Source organism: Trachurus japonicus, chromosome 12, assembly GCF_045865225.1.
Source record: "Trachurus japonicus isolate A0001 chromosome 12, Traja_1.0".
Classification (NCBI taxonomy): Eukaryota; Metazoa; Chordata; class Actinopteri; order Carangiformes; family Carangidae; genus Trachurus; species Trachurus japonicus.
The window spans coordinates 4355345-4374144 of NC_140918.1; the positions used below are offsets into that span (position 1 = coordinate 4355345).

General features: G+C 41.4%; 1 protein-coding gene across 5 annotated transcripts in view; it reads left to right on the forward strand.

Annotated features, from left to right (window-relative positions):
• Positions 1 to 18800, forward strand: part of xpo7 (exportin 7) — a 42090-nt gene that overhangs the window by 14204 nt on the left and 9086 nt on the right. For all 5 annotated transcript variants that reach the window (XM_085792648.1, XM_085792646.1, XM_085792647.1 and 2 more), the window contains 16 exons: positions 1 to 93; positions 1235 to 1401; positions 1534 to 1599; positions 3246 to 3350; positions 5087 to 5252; positions 6579 to 6652; positions 7284 to 7403; positions 8743 to 8889; positions 10072 to 10244; positions 11351 to 11544; positions 12485 to 12590; positions 13960 to 14095; positions 16715 to 16788; positions 16904 to 16984; positions 18100 to 18163; positions 18287 to 18395. The exon at positions 1 to 93 is cut by the window's left edge and continues 1 nt beyond it. In XM_085792648.1, coding sequence (XP_085648774.1) covers positions 1 to 93; positions 1235 to 1401; positions 1534 to 1599; positions 3246 to 3350; positions 5087 to 5252; positions 6579 to 6652; positions 7284 to 7403; positions 8743 to 8889; positions 10072 to 10244; positions 11351 to 11544; positions 12485 to 12590; positions 13960 to 14095; positions 16715 to 16788; positions 16904 to 16984; positions 18100 to 18163; positions 18287 to 18395 — 1875 coding nt within the window. The remainder of the gene's footprint in view (positions 94 to 1234; positions 1402 to 1533; positions 1600 to 3245; positions 3351 to 5086; positions 5253 to 6578; positions 6653 to 7283; positions 7404 to 8742; positions 8890 to 10071; positions 10245 to 11350; positions 11545 to 12484; positions 12591 to 13959; positions 14096 to 16714; positions 16789 to 16903; positions 16985 to 18099; positions 18164 to 18286; positions 18396 to 18800) is intronic.

The following is an 18800-nucleotide window of genomic DNA, read 5'->3' on the forward strand; positions in this document are numbered from 1 at the left end:
CGTCGTATTCTCAGCTGCTGGCCGCCACCTGTTTGTCTAAACTGGTTTCTCGGACCAGTAACCCTCTGCCCCTGGAGCAGCGCATCGACATCCGTGAGTATCTGAGCTGCAGCTTCTCTCAGGCCTCGTCCACACGGAAACGACGGAGCTTCACCCAAAACCAAAAAAACCTTTTCTTGTTCGTTTGAAAAAGTCTTTGTGCGTCCACACAAATCCACTGAAACCGACTCTAAACGCTGTAGTACATACTCCAGGCCTGTGTGTGGCGCTGCAACGCTGCCACACATAAACACCAACAACACAGAAGAAGACAGAAAGCTTCCTGTTGGATTCAAACTCCAAACATTAGAAGTGGATTAAATGTTGACTGGGAGTCGTGACAGAGCAAATATAACGATCAATGTTGATTTAATGGGCGAGATTCAGCCGCAGTGTCGGAGGGCCCGACAGTGGTCGACTTGTTGTTGTTACTTTACGTCCATAGCGGGGTTCCCATGCGTCCTGGAAAACAATTAACCAATTTCCCAGTCATGGAAAACACATGGAAAATGAAAAAAAAGGGGAAATGTCCCAGAAAATTATTTATCACATTGTGACATCAGCTACTAGAGATTTCAATTTGACTTTTTCAGACCCCACCAACGATTTATTTTCCAAAGAAAAATAGGGTCTTTGAGTTGACGAGTGTTTCCAGTATTGGACCTGTCGTCTCTTCTGCTGAGTGACCGATAGAGGAGCAGAGTGGGCCTGGTTTAAAAACAAAAACAACATGTTTTTGCGTTGTTGTGATCAATTTGTCATAATTTCTAAGCATTCATAGATAAATTAGAGCAGGCATGTCCAAACTATTCCACGAAGGGCCGGCGACATGGCTGCAGGTTTTTGTTAGACTGTAACGTTTAGCAGTGTGGCTCAGGTCGCAGGTTAGAGCAGTGGGGGGTATGATGACCTCATCGTTTCACTACAGACCCGTTTTGGGTGTCTACCTGAAAACTCTTGGGCCGCGTTTTGAGATTTCCAAAAAAAAAAATACTGTTTTCAGCCCCCGAAAACGCTCAACGAAACGCCAAAACGATAAAAAGCTTAATTAAATCTGCATCTGTGTGAACTGGTTCTCATTGATCATCTCTGGACCGAGCAGAACAAATAAAACCAGATTTAAAGTTTCAGCTCCTCCGATGTGAAGTTTCTTACCCGTGTGTGTGTGTGTGTTTTCCCCCCGCGGTGCGTTCAGGGAACTATGTTCTGAACTACCTGGCGACGCGGCCGAAGCTGGCGGCCTTCGTGACCCAGGCTCTGATCCAGCTGTACGCCCGCATCACCAAGCTGGGCTGGTTCGACTGCCAGAAGGACGACTACGTGTTCAGGAACGTCATCGCCGACGTCACGCGCTTCCTACAGGTCAGAGTGTGTAACTGTGTGTGTGTGTGTGTGTGTGTGTGTGTGTGTGTGTGTGATAGTTGTGTAACAGTGTGTGTGTGTGTGTGTGTGTGTGTGTGTTTCTCTGTGTTTAATGTGTCTGTTGTGTTACAGGACAGCGTTGAACACTGCATCATAGGTGTGACCATCCTGTCACAGCTGACCAATGAGATCAATCAGGTAAACCCCTCCCCCTCCCCCTCCTCTTCCTCCTTTTCTTTTTCTTTTCCTCTTTTTCCTCTTCCTCTTCTTTTTCTTTTCCCTTTCCTCTTCTTCCTTTTCCTCCTCTTTTTCTTCTACACTCTCTTCTTCTTCCTCTTCTTTTCTGTCATGGTGTAAATGTTAACTGTCCTCTTTTCTCCTCGCCTTCCTTCTTTTTCTTCTTCATCATCTTCTCTTCTTTTTCTTCTTCTTTTTCTTCATCATCCTCTTCTCTTCTTTTTCTTCTTTCTTTTATTCTTCATCCTCTTCTTTTTCTTCTTTCTTCTTCACCCTCTTCTTTTCCTTCATCCTCTTCTTCTTTTTCTTCTTCCTGTTCTTCTTTTATTCTTCATCTTCTTCTTTTTCTTCTTTCTTCTTTTCCTTCTTCCTCTTCTTCTTTTCTTCTTTTATTCTTCACCCTCTTCTTTTTTTCTTTCATCCTCTTTCTCTTTTTTTTCCTCTTCATCCTCTTCTTTTTCTTCTTTGTCCTCCTCCTCCTCCTCTGCATCATGATGTAAACGTTAACCGTCCTCTCTCTCCTCTTCCTCCTTTTCCTTCCCCTCTTCTTCCTCACCTTCTTTTTCTCCTCCTCCTTTTTTTAATCGTCTCTCCCTCCCTCTCTTCTCTCCTCCTCCTCCTCTTCCTCTTCTCCTTCTTCTTCTCCTCCTCCTCATCATGGTGAAACCGTTAACCGTCCTCTCTCTCCTCTTCCTCCTTTTCCTTCTCCTTCTCCTCTTCTTCACCTTCTTTTTCTCCTCCTCCTTTTTTTAATTGTCCTCCCTCCTTCTCTTCTCCTCCTCTCCTTCTTCTCCTCCTCTGCATCATGGTGTAACCGTTAACCGTCCTCTCTCTCCTCTTCCTCCTTTTCCTTCCCCTCTTCTTCCTCACCTTCTTTTTCTCCTCTTTTTTTTAATCGTCCCTCCCTCCCTTCCTCTCTTCTCTCCTCCTCCTCCTCTTCCTCTTCTTCTCCTCCTCTGCATCATGGTGTAACCATTAACCATCCTCTCTCTCCTCTTCCTCCTTTTCCTTCCCTCCTCTTCCTCCCCCTCTATTTCTCCTTCTTCCTCTTCTTTTAATCGTCCTCCCTCCCTCTCTTCTCCTCCTCTTCTCCTCCTCTTCTCCTTCTTCTTCTCCTCCTCCTCATCATGGTGTAACCGTTAACCGTCCTATCTCTTCTCTTCCTCTTCCTCCTTTTCCTTCCCCTCCTCTTCCTCCCCTTCTTTCTCCTTCTTCTTTTTTTTAATCGTCCTCCCTCCCTCTCCTCCTTCTCTTCTTCTTCCCCGTCTCTGCATCATGGTGTAACCATTAACCATCCTCTCTCTCCTCTTCCTCTTCCCCTTCCCCACCTCTTCCCCTTCTCTTCCTCCCTTTCATTTTCTCCTTCCTCCTCTTCTTTTAACCATCCTCCCTCCCTCCCTCCCTCCCTCTCTTCTCCTCCTCCTCCTCTCCTTCTTCTCCTCCTCTGCATCATGGTGTAACCGTTAACCCTCCTCTCTCTCCTCTTCCTCTTCCTCCTTTTCCTTCCCCTCCTCTTCCTCCCCCTCTTTTTCTCCTTCCTCCTCTTCTTTTAACCGTCCTCCCTCTCTCCCTCCCTCCCTCTCTTCTCTCCTCCTCCCCCTCTTCAGGCCGACACAACACATCCTCTGACCAAACACAGGAAGATTGCGTCGTCGTTCAGAGACTCCTCGCTCTTCGACATCTTCACTCTCTCCTGTAACCTCCTCAAACAGGTACCACACACACACACACAGACACACACACACACACACACACACACACACACACACACACCCTCAGGTGACAGGAAGTCCCTCACCTGTTGTTCCAGGTGTGTGAGTTTAAAAAGGGAAGTTCAGGTCGAGTTCTGCAGTTTATTTCATCACTACAGGAAGCAACAACTTCCTACTTCAAAATAAAAGCAGTATCTCTGATTTTTTCTTCTATTTTTTTTTACCCTTCGGTTGTTTGAAAGGTTTTAAATTTGAAAATGCATGATAGAGACTAATTGTAACTATAAAATTTCTACATTTTGTGACAGAAATTAATATTTATCCGTGTGCCAAACCTTGAATTTAAGGGAATTTGACCTGGAAAGTCCTTTAAAAGTCATTTAATTGATTTTAAAGAAGCTGTTGGATTAACTCAAACATAAACCATTTTAATCAACTAAGTTATTTCAAATCAAATCAAATAAACTTTATTTGTCCCACCAGGGGAAATTTGTCTTGGGCAAAAGAGAGTTGTAACAGCTGCCATGTACATGTAAAACATCCGCACACAGTACATAATATAGGCTACAATAAAACGGTAACAAAGGCAAACATATCCAAGAGAAGAGAAGAGAAAGAAAGAAAGAAAGTGCGGGTTGCAATAAATAGAGTAAAATACTTATAATACAAGTTCAAATAAAAACATACTAAAAACTAAAAGAAAGAGCAAGGGATGTTGGTAAAAGCCAGCAGGTGGACAGGCAAACAGGTAATTGATATGATTGACTGATTGATGGGTTGATGGGCAGGGTATTTAGTTGATTTCACTCAAAACAAGTCACATTCATGAACAATAAATCAAACAGATTTAGGAAACATGTGTTTGATAGTTTTTAATTATTATATAAGAAGCAAACTTTCCCTCAGTGTTTTTCTGTTTTTATTCCAACACAGTGAATCATCAGCTCAGAGTCATGTGACGTTGAGCTGCTGCTTTCACTTTCACTCTGACGCTGATGCAGGTGGCGCATCGTGACTCATCATGAGTTTATGACACGTGTGTGTGACAGTTTAAACCTAATGAAAGTGAAACAAGCAGCTGATGTGATGAAGCTATAAAGGGATAGTTCAACATTTTGGCAAATTGGCCCATTGCCATAATAAATCCCTATAGTCATAGCAGTAGGTTCGTTACCTTTAATTGTCGGTGCAAGCTATTTTTAGAACGGCGGAGCAGAGCCGCGAGCTGCTCAGAGCTACGCTACGGAGGCTCATGGGATTTCTTAATTGGTTTCCCTCATCAAACTCATCAAATACACAATCCAACAACTCCACAACGCTCTGGTGGACAAGTTGTGACCTGCACATTCACCACACTATGAGATAATAACACAACGTTACCAGACAGAGTTGTTGTAGAGGGAAACACATGCAAAACCACTGATGCGTGTTGCCTTCAGGGACAGTTTTTCATCAAGCAGTCTCTGTATTTCCCTCTAAAACAACTCTGTCTGGTAACGGTGTGTTATTATCTCATAGCGTGGTGAATGTGCAGGTCACAACTTGTCCACCAGAGCGTTGTGGAGTTGTTGGATTGTGTATTTGATGAGTTTGATGAGGGAAACCATGAAATCCCATGAGCCTCCGTAGCGTAGCTCTGAACAGCAATTTGACAAAATGTTGAACTATCCCTTTAAAACAATAAAAGCAGAAGTCTAGTGTTTATGTTTGTGTGTTTGTGTGTGTTTGCTCCTCAGGCGTCGGGGAAGAACCTGAACCTGAACGATGAGTCTCAGCACGGTCTGCTCATGCAGCTGCTCAAACTCAGCTACAACTGTCTCAACTACGACTTCATAGGAACTTCCACAGACGAGTCGTCGGACGACCTCTGCACCGTACAGATCCCCACGTCATGGAGATCAGGTACCCGCCGCCGCCGCTGCTCTGTTTCTGTCGGTTCATCTGAGACGGAAGCTCAGTTTATTTTTATTTTTTTTTGTGCTCATTGGTTTTATTTGTCTTTTATTAGGAGTCTTTCTGCAGCACTTTGAGATTTTTCTCCTATAATGTAAAGTGCTTTATCAATAAAATGCATCATTAAAGCAGAAGTAAGTGATCCGGTCGTTTTGGCTAATGCTGCGTTCCAGGCAGGCTTTTGAAACCGTAAGTTACAGCTTCACGTCACAACTTACGACTTTGTAGCGTTCCAGGCAACCCACTCGTGTTTTTCCGACCTGTTTTACCTGTGAAAGTCACTATAACGGCCACTCGTAACTTCTGACCCGTGAACTCGTACCAGATCGAACTGGTACGACTTCACAGGTCGGAAAAACACGAGTTACGGGTTGCCTTGAACGCACCATAACGTCTTGTCAGCCGATGGAGTTAGCAGCCCCCGCCCTCGTCATGGATCTATTGGTCCTCGTCCCTACGTCACCACATTCAGGCGCGTCCCTTGGCTGCACACACAGAGAGGACTGCCCCTTTATGCCGTTCTCTCTCCTCATTGGATAAAACTTGTAGGATACGAGAAATGTTTTCTCCTCGGCTCAGAGCAGAGCAGAGGGACTGACAGACCCGTGTTTCGGTCCAAACACTCTATAGAAGTGATTGCTGTCGGAAGATATAACTATTTAAGACTTATATTAACACAACAATATTGCTTACTTCTGCTTTAATATTATTATTTCATAAGACTGTTTATTTATCCCACACATGGGGAATTTGGTTGTTACAGTAGCATTGTAGCACAAGGTTAAAAAAAAAAAGTAGAAAATACGACAAAGATCTAAAACAAACATAAAAATATAAAAAAGCAAAGAAAGAGATAGAGAGAGACATTCTGTACAGTGATGTGCCAAATTATTTCAAGAGTCTATACAGTTATTAACAAAAGTAGAATAAATATGATATATACACAGTGTTACAGTTAATTATCATAAAGTGACACTTCTCAATAAATGGGGAACAACGTCAATAAGAAAAATAAAAACATTCTGCAGATTTGTGGCTGATCATTGAAGTGAACGAACTCTATAGGTTTGTATGAGAAATATTTTGTAGTTATGATGAATATTTTTTAATTAGAGGCCCAGAAACAAACAGAACCAGGTGTCAGAGGTTTTCATTGGAAACGATTCAACATCAGTCTCATTGTTTTATATTGAAGTTCACCTGTGACGTCGTTCTCTCTCTGACCATGTGACACCTGTTTGATCCACTTCCTGTCTCTCTCTCTCTCTCCTGCAGCGTTCCTCGACTCCTCCACCCTGCAGCTCTTTTTCAATTTATATCATTCCATCCCTCCGTCCCTCTCCCCGTTGGTAAGTCACACAGAGACTCGGAGACGATCTAACCAACGTTGTTGTCTGATCTTTAAACTTGATCCACAGGAGGTTTTTTATTAGTTGTTTGGAAGAATCAGAGATGATTATATATTATTGATAATAACGAACAGAGTAGAGGTGATGGATGTAATGGTTTTTGTTTTTTTCTCTGCATAGTCTCTTAAAGTTTTAGTGTTTTGTTTTTTTTAATAAACACTGTGACTGAGCTTCTGATGAAGGGAATAAACCAGGGGGTGTTAAACAACGGGATGAAAATTGACATAGAAGACAGAAAAGACATGTTGTTGTTGAAGTTTCATGTTGTTCATAGTGTTTTGTAAAAGGAACTTTTGTTTGTAATAAAAAAACAGAGGGAACAAGTTAGAGTTATCTATTTACAGGGTATTATGCTGATATTATTATAATATGCTTATATTATTATTAGCCTGGTTTTAGTTTAAATGTGAAAAGGGGAGAAATCTTTAATTTTTAGATAAAATGTTGTTGAATTCTCTTTTTTAAAATAAAACTACTCTGTCATAACTTCACATAAGAAACAAATGTATCTTTATATATGTCTAATAACTTGTGTGTGTGTCTAATAACTTGTGTGTGTGTTTGTGTGCAGGTGTTGTCATGTCTAGTCCAGATTGCCTCTGTGAGGAGGTCTCTGTTCAACAACGCAGAGCGAGCAAAGTTTCTGTCACATTTGGTCGACGGAGTGAAGAGGATACTGGCCAACCCACAGGTCAGCACACACACACACACTGACACTCACACACACTGACACACACTCACAGTGGAGAAAACAAGTATTGAAGGCGTCAATAGACTTTCATGGTGAGCATGCATAGAGGCCATGGCGGTTAAATGCATTACTCATTGCAGGTCTCTCTACAGCTTTTTGACTCTGTCAGTCTCCTCGGCTCTTGGACGACTCTTCTTAGTTTTCTTTTGACTCTGTCAGAAATCTTGTGAGGACCTGTTCGTGGCCAGTTTATAGTAAAATAATGTTCTTTTTAGTTCCAGATTAATGGCACTAACGGATAAAACGGTTCATTCAGACACATCTTTAAACGATGCCATCAGTATGTTCTGCAACATCAGAAGCTCTTTGCTTTCACCCATCATGAGATGCCTCTTGTGTGATGAGAAACCTCCTAATAGGCGTCAACTGGACTAAAGCAGCTGATATTAATGAACACTGACAGGGGACAGGATGACTTTCTAAACACTGACAGACTCCAGCTGCTTCTTGGCTTTCCAAACTACTACTTATTCCCTGTGTCATTTCACTTAAAGCAGAAGTAAGTGATATTTTTGTGTTAATATAAGTCTTAAATAGTTGTATCTTCCGACAGCAATCACTTCTATAGAGTGTTTGGACTGAAACACGGGTCTGTCAGTCACTCTGCTCTGCTCTGAGCCGAGGAGAAAACATTTATCGTATCTTACAGTTTTTATCCAATGAGGAGAGAGAACGGCATGCAGGGCTGTGTGTGCAGCCAAGGGACGCCGTGAATGTGGTGACGTAGGGACGAGGACTGTTATGGTGCGTTCAAGGAAACCCGTAACTCGTGTTTTTCCGACCTGTGAAGTCGTACCAGTTCGATCTGGTACGAGTTCACGGGTCAGAAGTTACGAGTGGCCGTTATAGTGACTTTCACCGGTAAAACAGGTCGGAAAAACACGAGTGGGTTGCCTGGAACGCTACAAAGTCGTAAGTTGTGACTTGAAGCTGTAATTTACGGTTTCAAAAGCCTGCCTGGAACGCAGCATTAGCCAAAACGACCGGATCGCTTACTCCTGCTTTAATTACACATTACTTAATTTAGGGACATAAATGTTTGCATTTCTTTGTATGTGTGCGTTCATTGGGTTGTTGCCGACATCTGGTGAAAATTTCATGTCAATTCAATAGCTCTCTTAGAAATATAGCTCTCAATAGCTCTATTAGAAATATATTTACTGAGAAAAATGTTGACGCGTTCAATACTTATTTTCCCTGCTGTACGTCCTCCTGCTCTGTGTGTGTGTGTTTCCTCTGACTGTGTGTGTGTGTGTGTGTGTGTGTGTGTGTGTTTCAGTGTTTGCCCGATCCCAACAACTACCACGAGTTCTGCCGCCTGCTGGCGCGGTTGAAGAGCAACTACCAGCTGGGAGAACTGGTCAAAGTAGAAAACTACCCCGAGGTGATCCGCCTCATAGCAAACTTCACCGTCACCAGTCTGCAGGTGAGTCATTATACACACGGATCAATAACATGTTGATTACTCATATTGATACTCATTGATCAGATTCTACTGACTGTAGTTACGCAGCTTGTCTTGATTTTATAGTAAATTAATTAATTCAGACCTTTAACGTTTCATATTCTTGACTGTCGACCAATCAGGTGTGTTGGTTTGATTTGATGACATCACCTCCTGGTGTTTTAGAGGCAAATTAATCAATGAAGTTAATCAAGAGAAGATTTGACGGATTAATCAGTGATGGAGATAAATAGTTAAAGCTCTTTAATGACGGCTGTAACCGTGACAATGCTTTATTTTGAAACTTTATTTTCCTCTTTTTCTTCTTCCTCCTCTTTCTCCTCTTCCTCTTCCTCCTCCTTTCCCTCCCTCCTCCTCTTCCTCTCCTTCCTTTCCCTCCACCTCCTCTTCCTCTCCTTCCTCCTCCTCCCCCTCTTCTTCCTCTTCCTCGCCTTCCTTTCCCTCCTCCTCCCCTTCCTCTCCTTATTCTTCTTTCTCCTCCTCTTTTCCTTCCTCCTCCTCCTCCTCTCCTCTTCCCCTCCCTCTTCTTCTTCCTCCTCCTCTTCCTCTCCTTCCTTTCCCTCCTCCTTCTCTTCCTCTCCCTCTTCTTCTTCCTCCTCCTTTCCCACCTCCTCTTCCTCCTCCTCTTCCTGTCCTTCCTTTCCTTTCCCTCCTCCTCTTCCTCCTCTTCCTACTCCTCCTCTTCCTCTTCTTCCTCCTCCTTCCTTTCCCTCCTCTTCTTCCTCTCCCTCCTCCTCCTCCTCTTCCTCCCCCTCCTCCTCTCTCCTTCCTCCTCTCCTTCCTCCTCTTCCTCTCCTCTTCCTCTCCTTCCTTTCCCTCCTCCTCTTCCTACTCCTCCTCTCCTCTTCTTCTTCTTCCTCCTCCTTCCTTTCCCTCCTCTTCTTCCTCTCCCTCCTCCTCCTCCTCTCCTCTTCCTCCTCCTCCTCCTCCCTCCTCCTCCTCTTCCTCCTCCTCTTCCTCCTCCTCCCTCCTCCTCCTCTCCTCCTCCTCCTCCTCTTCCTCCTCCTCCTCCTCTTCCTCCTCCTCCTCCTCCTCCTCTTCCTCCTCCTCCTCCTCTTCCTCCTCCTCTCCTTCCTCCTCTTCCTCCTCCTCTTCCTCCTCCTCTCCTCCTGTCCTCCTCTCCTCCCCCCCCCCCCCCCCCAGCACTGGGAGTTTGCCCCCAACAGTGTTCACTACCTGCTGAGTCTGTGGCAGCGTCTGGCGGCGTCAGTTCCCTACGTCAAGGCGACGGAGCCTCACCTGCTGGAGACGTACACGCCCGAGGTCACCAAGGCCTACATCACGTCACGGCTCGAGTCCGTGCACGTCATCCTCAGGTAAACACCCCACCCCACCCCCCCCCCCCCTCTGAGTGTGCAGGGTTTCCCCCAGTGTATTATAAGATAGATTTTCTTGGTACGATTATTGTCGGAGAAATAGTCACGATTATTATATTCAATAATTTTACAACACTATGAATGTGTACAATCAAAAATAGCCAAAATATTATTGCATTACTAACTATATAAACAAAATATTTTAAGTATCTATCAGTATAGGACCAATTATTAAAGGGATAGTTCACCCAAAATTGAAATTTCACTCATTATCTCCTCCCCCCCATGTGGACTAAGGGCTGGGAGAAGTTTCAGAGTCCTCCGTGGCTTCTCTGAGTTACAGGGGGTCTCGGCGTAGCAGTGCATGTCCATATAACGGTTGCAAATGGATACCAACTGTCTTCATACAAAAAGACACACCAAAAAACATCCAAATACCTCCATGCTGCTCGTATGTAAGCTCCTCTTCCCGGTTCGTCAAATTTGGACGAACTGGGAAGAGAAGCTTCCGCTACAAAACAAGCTTGAAATATAGACTTTTTAATTTTTTTCGGGACTTCAATACAAGACGGACATTACATACGAGCAGCATGGAGGTATTTGGATGTTTTTGGTGTGTCTTTTTGTTACGAAGACAGTTGGTATCCATTTGCAACCGTTATATTGACATGCACTGCTACGCCGAGACCCCCTGTAACTCAGAGAAGCCACGGAGGACTCTGAAACTTCTCCCAGCCCTTAGTCCACATGAGGGGGAGGAGATATTGAGTGAAATTTCAATTTTGGGTGAACTATCCCTTTAATCCTTAAGAGGAAATGTTTGAAGTTTTGTTTTTTTGTTTTTTTTTCTTACATTGTGACTACTAATTTATTATTAGTAGTATTTTTTTATTATTCGTACTGTTTTTTATGTATTACTGCACTATGTTGCGGCTAGTGACATGTTGATGTCTTTGATGCTGTTTTTTGTCTATTATGTTTGTAATGCTTGCTGCAAATCCAACTTCCCTTGGGATATACATACATACAACTGAACTGAATTTAATTGAACTGTATATGTTAAATAAATGTCTGATAATTACATTTCTGACCCCTGACCCCCTCAGAGACGGGCTGGAGGACCCTCTGGACGACGCCGGCCTGGTGCAGCAGCAGCTGGACCAGCTCTCCACCATCGGCCGGTGTGAGTACGAGAAGACGTGCGCGCTGCTGGTGCAGCTGTTCGACCAGGCGGCGCAGACCTACCAGGAGCTGCTGCAGTCCACCAACTCCAGCGCCGCCGACATCACCGTGCAGGAGGGTAAGGACGCCGCCGCCGCTCGTTAACACACCCGAGCAGCTCGTTAGATAAGAAGTGTGGAAAAAAAAGAAAAGAAAAAAGATAAGGGTAACACTACGGCAATGTAAAAAAGACTCTGTTACAAGTCCTGCATTCAAAATCTTACAAAGTGTTTGGGTTTCACACATTATTAACACTGATGCATTGATGTGAGTAGCATTTTTATTGTGGTCAAGGTGACATTAAAGGGGACATATTATGCAAAACTCACTTTTTCATTGTTTTAGTATGTGTATTTGCCTCCTCACCCCTTAAACGTCAGTTTTGACAACTACGTCAATATTTTGTAAACTGCCATAGTAAGAAAATGTGTCTCTTAACAAGCCGTTTTAATTTCACCCGGCTTATTACATCACAAGCCGGGTGATGTGAATATTCAAGCCCTCGCTCCCATGGTTACCTCAGCTACCAGAGCGAAGGTTCTGTGCTCAATCTTTTGGTTTTTCTGACCAAAGCATGTTACTAACATTACTTTTAGACATCAAGGTACCATGTCAAGAAGCAAAAATGAGCATAATATGTCCCCTTTAAATACCGTTAGTGATGGGAAGTAAAATCTGCAGAAACTCCTACATTTCTATCTATAACTGCAAACTAAAAACTTTGTTTTACAACACAATTAATATTCCAACCTGCCCTCAGTTTATATATGTTTAATTAAAAACATAAGAAATGTGTGTCTGTATCTTGAAACAAACTAAAAAGTTTCAAAACGTATTGATTTTTTTCCTGCCAGTCAGATACTTTTTAGTGTTTCATAAGAAAATAAAATGCTAATTGTGGATAAAAACGCTGCATAATTAACTACAATCATTTTTTGAGTACAACTACCAAAGAAAAAAAAAGAGAAAAGGAAAAAAAAAAGAGGAAAAGTGTGACGTCTTCTCCCCGTCTCCTTCAGGTCGGCTGACGTGGTTGGTTTACATCATCGGGGCGGTGATCGGAGGACGGGTGTCGTTCGCCAGCACAGACGAGCAGGACGCCATGGACGGAGAGTTAGTCTGTCGGTAAGAAGAAGAAACAGATTCACTGTTAATTAAATTAGTTCTTTAACGGTTTCATCCACAGAGTAACTTTCTAATAACGAATTAAAACCTTCACAGCTGATAAACCCTCATCACCTTCATCTCCATCAGTTCAGCTCTTCAGCTTCACTTTTAAAGACTTTCTCAGGGTTTTAATGGATTTAATCTAAAGAAACGTCTTGATGACGCTTTTTTAGGAGATTTAACAGGAGTTTAAAGAGGAACTCTGCAGGATTTCCACCTTAAACCAATGACTAGTAACTAGTTCCAGGGAGAATGGAGCGTCTCTTGGCTGAAAACCAACCTTGTAAGATCAGAGCCTCCGACCCGGTGTCCCAGCTCTCGTCTCCATGGCGACACCGCCACACAAACGTAACGCGCTAACCCGTAACCCATGATCTCTTGTTTAGGACAGATAAGACTACACAGATATACACATGGTAACATCGGATATCTGTGGCTCTCAAAGTGGAGTCCAGGGACCTAAAAGGGTCCTTGAGAGGGTTAAAGGGGGTCTCCAACTTTTTCTTGAAATTTTACGACTTTTTTGTAGAATCTTTAACCCTTTTTTGGGGGGGGGGGGGGATTCTTACAATTAAAATGTTTTTTGTTTTTTTTTTAACTTATTTTAAGAAATGTTACCACTGTTTCTAGAATATTTTTCACTCTTTTCTAGAAAATTTGTAACTTTTTTTTTTTTTTTGGAGACATTCTTACTGTTTCTAGAATATTTTTCACTCTTTTCTAGAAAATTTGTAACTTTTTTTTTTTTTTTTTGGAGACATTCTTACAATTTTTTAAAAAAAATATATTTTTTTTAAACTTATTCTAAGAATTTTCACCGCTGTTTCTAGAATTTTTTTTTTTTTTTTAAGATTTTGAGAAATTTTTAGCATTCTTTTCTAGAAAATGTTTTCCTTTTTTTTTTGAGACATTTTTACAATTAAAAAAAAATTTTTTAACTCATTTTAAGAAATTTTACCACTGTTTCTAAAAAATGTTGAGAAATTTTTACCGTTCTTTTCTAGAAAATTTTTAAATTGAGAAATCTTACCACTTTTTTCTAGATTCTTTTTTATTTTTTATTTTTTTACTTTTACTTTTTGAGAATTTTTACCACATTTTCCTAGAAATGTTTTAATGTTTTTGGAGAAATCTTACCACTTTTTTCCCAGAAATATCTCTACAATTTTTCTCACCGGCTTCGTTGAAAACAAATTAGTGAGCGACTGTAGCCGCCGTGATGTAGATGGGAGGAGCGCCGGATAAAACAGAGGAAGATGAAGAGCAGATGTTTAATAAATACTAATATATAACTCTGTGTGTGTGTGTGTGTGTGTGTGTGTGTCAGGGTGCTCCAGCTGATGAACCTGACGGACTCGCGGTTAGCGCAGGCGGGGAACGAGCGGCTGGAGCTGGCCATGCTCAGCTTCTTCGAGCAGTTCAGGAAGATCTACATCGGAGACCAGGTGCAGAAATCATCAAAGGTGAGTTCACACACACACACACACACACACACACACACACACACACACACACACACACAACACACACACACACATATACATACACCACGCTGGGCCTCACACACCCCCTGTATGTGCTGATGTGGGGGGGTTAAGTTGAAGGTCTTTTGTCCCTAGCTTCTGCTGCTGCAGCGTTTTCTATAGAGACGCGGTGGAGGCGCTGCTTCCTGCTGACCGTGTGTGTGTCTGTGTCTGTGTGTGTGTGTGTGTGTGTGTGTGTGTGTTTTTTTTCTTTGTTCGGGGCAGAAACAGCAAAATGTGAACATCACAGATAAGTGGTGCAACAATAGGAGCTGTAGTAGTGTGTTTCTCTGGTTTCTGGTGTTAGCTCCGCCCCCTCCCTCACACACACACACCTCACACACCTGTCGCACACTGTGTTGTGTAGTAGAGCAGGTAGTGTGTGTGTGTAGGCTCAGTCTCAGGTTCTGTTCTGGTTCAGCTCCGTAACGACACAACGTTAATCAAACAGGAAATGAACGGAGGCGTCTGTCAAACACAAGACGATGACTTCACAATAAAAGGCCATTTTTATAATATGCGCTTTTATTTTGGAAAAAAAGAAGGTTTCAATGCATTTCTATGGTTTACTGGTTCTGATTCAGGCCCAGGTCCGACAGAAACCAACATTTCAGTGTCTATAATAAAATAATAATAATAATAATAATAATCACTTTATTTGTGTCACACGTTTTAAAACAACACAAAAAACTATAAATACAGTAGAACAACAGCATCCAAAACAATAAAAACAAGTTATATTACTAGAGTTAGGTGTTAAAAATTAAATATACAGTACCTGGAATCTCATTAATGTCAGTTTTTTATGAAGTGACATAAAAGCTGAAACAGATTTTGCTGATTTTAGGAAAATAAAAGTGTTCTTTCAAAATAAAAGTGCACATTTTTCACAGAAACAACTCACAAAACTCAGATTTAAACACATTTATGAAAAAAGTGAGTAAAATCCAAAGAGTTGTGTTTATATTTTGAGATATTTCAGCGAGTTTTAACATTTTTATTTATAGTTTGTGAATAAAATAATAGGATTTTATTCAGTTTTGTTCATTCTCAGGAAGTTAAAGCAGCGTTTGTTTTGTTTTGTTGTGTCCTGTCGAACTTAAACCTGAACGCTCTCTCTGGTTCTCGGAGGTCGAGGGTCGGAGCGGCCTCACACACACTTCCTGTCAGATTAACCCTTTGTTCACCACAGACGCAGACCGAACCCCCTCAGATCTTTATCTCGTGTGTGTGTGTGTGTGTGTGTGTGTCTGTGTCTGTGTCTGTGTGTCTGTCAGTGTGTGTTACTGTGGGTCAGCGGCTGCTCTGCATCCTGTCCATCACTTCCTCTGAAACACACACACACACACACACACACACACACACACACACACACACACACAGTGTTAAAGTTAGTGGAGGATTAGAGAAGCTCCGCCCCCTTTAAAGTCCAGCTGATTTAAACCTGATGTGACGTTCACTGACACGGACAAAGACCTGTACAGTCCAGTTGTGTAATTATAGAAACATTACAACATCAACATTATAGAAACATTATAACATTATAGCAGAGACGTTCTAATATGACGCCTAGAAGGACTTTGATTATAGTTTATATTTATTTAATTATCTGGTAAATCTTCTTTAAATTAGTGGTGTTGCATCTTCACTGGTCTCACAATTCATCAGTCTACGATTCGATCATATGATGCATCACATCCTAATTTTGGCTTTTTTTTTTTATTATTTAACATAAATAGTCGGAAAAATATGGTAACTTTTTATTTACATAAAATAAAATAGGAAAAGAAAATAGAAAATATCATTTAAATGCATTTCCACAATACAGCAGCTTCCCTGGAGTCTGAACACACAAAGAAAAAGAAAAGGCTACTGCATTAGTCTACTTAAAGGTGCACTTGTTCATTTCTCAAAAACAAAACGTAAATCTTAGCATTTTGTTTTAAAATAAAATAAATCTCTGTCTCTGTATCATCAAACCTGAATGAATTATTTGAATTTAAAGATCGGTAATGTGACATAACGGCATCGATTCAGAATCGTCCCGTTAAGAATCTCAATTATTTTTGGTGCCGCTACTTTAAATACATTTAATAAATAGTTTAAATTCACATGATATTTATTTATTTATTTATTAATAATAAAAGAAAACATTATGGTCTGTCCGGTGTGACAGTGAGACAAACAGCAGCTCTTTGTCGTTGTAGAGAATAAAAACAAACACTTTTCTAGCTCCTCTCCTTCCTTCCGTCCTTCCTCGTTTCCTTGTTTCCTTCCCATTGGCCGTCAGGTGCCGATGTCGTCCTGTGATTGGTTAGTAAGTGTTGTCATGGTGATGATGATGGTGCTACGGGTTGGGACGAGGGACATGTGTGGTTTAGAGTCGTCGTAGATGATAATCAGCTGTTTGTGATTGGCCAGTGATGACGTCAATCTGTTCTCTCATGTAAAATGATATGAAGTGTAATATGTGTGTGTGTGTCGTCTTTTCTGTGTGTGTGTGTGTGTGTGTGTGTGTGTGTGTCTTTTTTTCTGTGTGTGTGTGTGTGTGTGTTGCAGCTTTATCGACGACTATCAGAGGTTCTGGGCCTGAACGATGAGACGATGGTGCTCAGTGTGTTTATAGGGAAAATGTGAGTAAGAAAATAAATAAATACCATAATAATAATCATAAATAAAATAATTATGATGATGTAATTGAATGAAGAGAAAACAAACAAAACACTGACTTCTCTCTCTCTGTTTCAGCATCACGAACTTGAAGTACTGGGGCCAGTGTGAACCAATCACCTCCAAGACACTCCAGCTGCTGAACGACCTGTCGTTAGGATATCCTTCACTAGTGTGTGTGTGTGTGTGTGTGTGTGTGTGTCTGTGTCGACGAAAACCTCAAAAACTGGACACTAACCTCTAAATACAGAGCTGAGCAGTTCCCTGGTGACTTCTATGTTGACTGAAAGTGTAAAAATAAATGTAACCACCACCTATTGTCCAAAAAGCCATGTGAAAAACAAGGAAAATATTTTTTAAACTAATATAATTTATTTTACTGGAAACAGTTTAAAGCTTATAAGCGTTAATATTTTGTTGGTACTTAAAGTCCCTACAGTGCAGTGTTATGTTGTATGTATCATGCAGTATTTGTTCTTACGGTATGGAAGAAAAGTGTAGTTTGTTAGTTACCTCCATACCAGTACATTTAAAGTAATTTCTATTTAATTTGTGTATAATTTAGTCATTAACATTAAAATCACACTATTTTTTGTTGTAAAATAAGAGTAAAAGCTAAAAAAAAAAACAGAATTCCCAAAAATTAAAACAGAATTTGGGAAAAAATAATACGATTGTTTTTTATAGGGCCCTAGTTATTATAGTTTACTAAGACTAAAACAAAAACTAGCAGTAATAGTAATAGCAGTAATAATTTAGTAAACTGAAATAAAACTAAAATCGACATTTTTTCCAAAGAGCAGACCTAAATAAAAACTACAATGAACAATGTAAAACTAAAGTTTCATCAGATAACAGCAGCTTAGTTGTAGTTAGTTTTCTTGTCGATGTCTAAAGCTGCAGGAAGAAAACGCCACAGCTCAATATGGGACGACTTGGAGTACGACCCACAGGGAGATAAGAGTGAATGGAAACTGATGAGGACTGATGGGAACATTATGGGATGGATGCAACTAAAAGGGAAAATGATCATCTTCAGAGGTCTGACAGAGGCTTTCTCCTAAAACCTGAACAACTACAACTAAATAAAAACTAGTCAATTTCTCAACAATAAAAACTAAATAAAAATAAAATAAAATAAAAAATCAAACTGAAAAACTAAATAAAAGTAAAAACTAATGACATTTTTAAAACTATAATAACCTTAGTGTGTGTAACAGGTGTGTGTGTGTGTACAGTGTGTGTGTGTTTGCTCCTTGACCAGGTGTGTGTACGTACAGCAGCGTGAGGAAGCTGGTGAAGCTCAGCGCCGTTCAGTTCATGTTGAACAACCACACAGTGAGTTACACACACACACACACACACTTTGATTACACACTGTGTCGTTTTAGAGACGTAACTAACTTGTGTGTGTGTGTGTCTGTGTGTGTGTGTGTGTGTGTGTGTGTGTGTGTGTGTCAGAGCGAACACTTCTCCTTCCTGGGAGTCAACAACCAGTCCAACCTGAGCGACATGAGGTGTCGGACGACGTTCTACACGGCGCTGGGACGACTGCTGATGGTCGACCTGGGTCAGTACACACTCAGTACGGTGGCCATGAGGGGTCAACACACTGACGCTGCACAAAACACACACACACACACATACAGCAGCTCAAGACCGAAGGAGAAGAAGAAAATCTTTTATGAATCAGAATAAAGTCCGAGATCCCAGATAACTTCACCTAAGAGAAATAACAAAAGTAAAGAGAAGTGAGTTGGTGCAGAGCCGTGTTTTACCTGAGGACAGTGAACGCATCATCAGTCTGGTAGAGCTGATCTGAGGTCAGATGATGATTCAACACCACTAGCTGTGTTCACATGGAGCCAAATACTCAGATTTAGAATCGGTTTAGACGTCCAAACTGAAGGAAATTTCATTCGGTTTCAGAGAGGTGGAATAACCCTTTTCTTAAACCGAAAGAAATGAAAATCGT